The sequence below is a fragment of the Colobus angolensis genome, unplaced genomic scaffold (genome assembly GCF_000951035.1).
Source record: "Colobus angolensis palliatus isolate OR3802 unplaced genomic scaffold, Cang.pa_1.0 Scaffold229, whole genome shotgun sequence".
In the NCBI taxonomy this organism is placed as follows: Eukaryota; Metazoa; Chordata; class Mammalia; order Primates; family Cercopithecidae; genus Colobus; species Colobus angolensis.
The window spans coordinates 6,354,919-6,356,692 of NW_012115477.1; the positions used below are offsets into that span (position 1 = coordinate 6,354,919).

At 38.0% G+C, this 1,774-nt stretch overlaps 1 protein-coding gene across 1 annotated transcript in view; it reads left to right on the top strand.

The window, feature by feature from the left end:
- FAM221A (family with sequence similarity 221, member A) overlaps positions 1 to 1,774 on the top strand; it is a 23,284-nt gene that overhangs the window by 6,514 nt on the left and 14,996 nt on the right. Inside the window, exon 3 of the mRNA XM_011944203.1 lies at positions 941 to 1,147. Coding sequence (XP_011799593.1) covers positions 941 to 1,147 — 207 coding nt within the window. The remainder of the gene's footprint in view (positions 1 to 940; positions 1,148 to 1,774) is intronic.

A 1,774-nucleotide genomic window follows, 5' to 3' on the forward strand; every position in this document is an offset into this window, starting at 1 on the left:
TCCCTACCTCGGCCTTCCAAAGTGCTGGGATTCCAGGCGTGAGCCACTGCACCTGGCTGTTCTCATATATGTTTGTCAGAGGTGTGAGTAGGTAAAGATTTTGTTAATGGTATATTCTGGCCTCCATTACAATATGGCTTGATTTTTTCATACAACAACTTTGTTAAGACGTAATTCACATGTCATACAATTAACCTATTTAAAATGTGCAGCTTCATGATTTTTTATAATCAGCATGAATGTTGTGTAACCACCAGCACAATACACTTCAGAACATTTTTCTCACCCCAAAAAGAAACTCCGTATTCACTAGGAGTCATTCCTTACTTGCTCTCTCCCCAGCCCTAGGCAACCCATAATCTACTTTCTGTTTCTGGATTTGCCTATTCTGGACATTTTATATAAATAGAATCATAGAATATGTGGTCTTTTGTGACTGACTTCTTTCATTTAGCATGATGTTTCCATGATTCAGCCATGTAACCTATATCAATACTTCTTTCCTTTTTATTGCTGAACAAGATTCCACTACACCCTTTCTGTGTCTACAGGTTGGCCTTCCAATTTGGCTTTTATGGGGAGTTGATCTGTAGGAAGATTTCTACATTCTCTCTTCACCTGGTCCTGGCCACTGGGCTGTCCCTGCCATGCCTGCTTATAATTCCGTTTTTGAGGAGAGGGCCTGCATTACCTGGCTCTTCAATTTCTTTTAGTCTTGTGTTTTGCAGTTTTTTTTTTTTTTTTTTCTGTGTTATATCCGGTTACTACTTTAGCATGTTTTAGAAGTAAGAATAGTGGCTAGGAAGGAGTTCAGTGGCTGGAGGTAAGAGTTACAGGGGCCAGAGGATCTAGATTCAGCTGGCTTTTGCCAGGCTAAGTGTCTTTAGGGTAGACAACGTAGGACCTTTGAGAATTTAACTCCCTTTACATCTTGATTCAGGTTCCAAGTGTTCAGGATTCCATAGCTGCTTCACTTGTGCTTGTGGTCAGCCTGCATATGCCCATGACACAGTAGTGGAAACTAAGCAAGAAAGATTGGCTCAGGGAAAACCAGTGGGACAGGATGTTCCTTATGCAGCCATGGGAGGATTAACTGGTTTCAGCTCACTGGCGGAAGGCTACATGCGGTTAGATGACAGTGGGATCGGTAAGTGATGCTATGTGAAATGTGAGCCCATCGTATTGTTTTTATGTATGCTAGCAATAGTGAAGCCTTATATTTGTTAAGCACTTCATAGTATTTTTCTTTCAGAAAACATTCTCTCATTTGATTTTTATTTTTTAAAGGAGGTTTTTAAAATTTTTATTTTATTTTTTACTTTTTCAGACCTATTTAGTATCCATGAAAGAGGTTTTATTGCTACCATACAATGTATTGTCATAGAATTTAGAAAGCACATGGCAGAGATCATTCCCATCCCAATACTTGTACTCAAATTTGAATCCACATCTCCATTGTTTGAAATAGCTGAATAATATTTATTTTATTTGATATGATATAGTTGACCTGTTACTCTACTGTATGTAACTTATGCTATTATATCCATTTCATTTTGGAAACACTAGGCACTTCTGTAGTAAAATATGTATGTATGTGTGTGCACACACATATATCTTGTTGCATATATATATGTTGTAAATAATGTAGGGAAAGTTTAATAGGATCTATTCTAAACTGTTAAAGGTAGATGGATCCTTCTGAGAGCTGAGTGGGACTGGGGAGCAGAATGTGTTCCCTGTCTACTCGAAACACTTGTGTGTAAGTTTTTTTTTT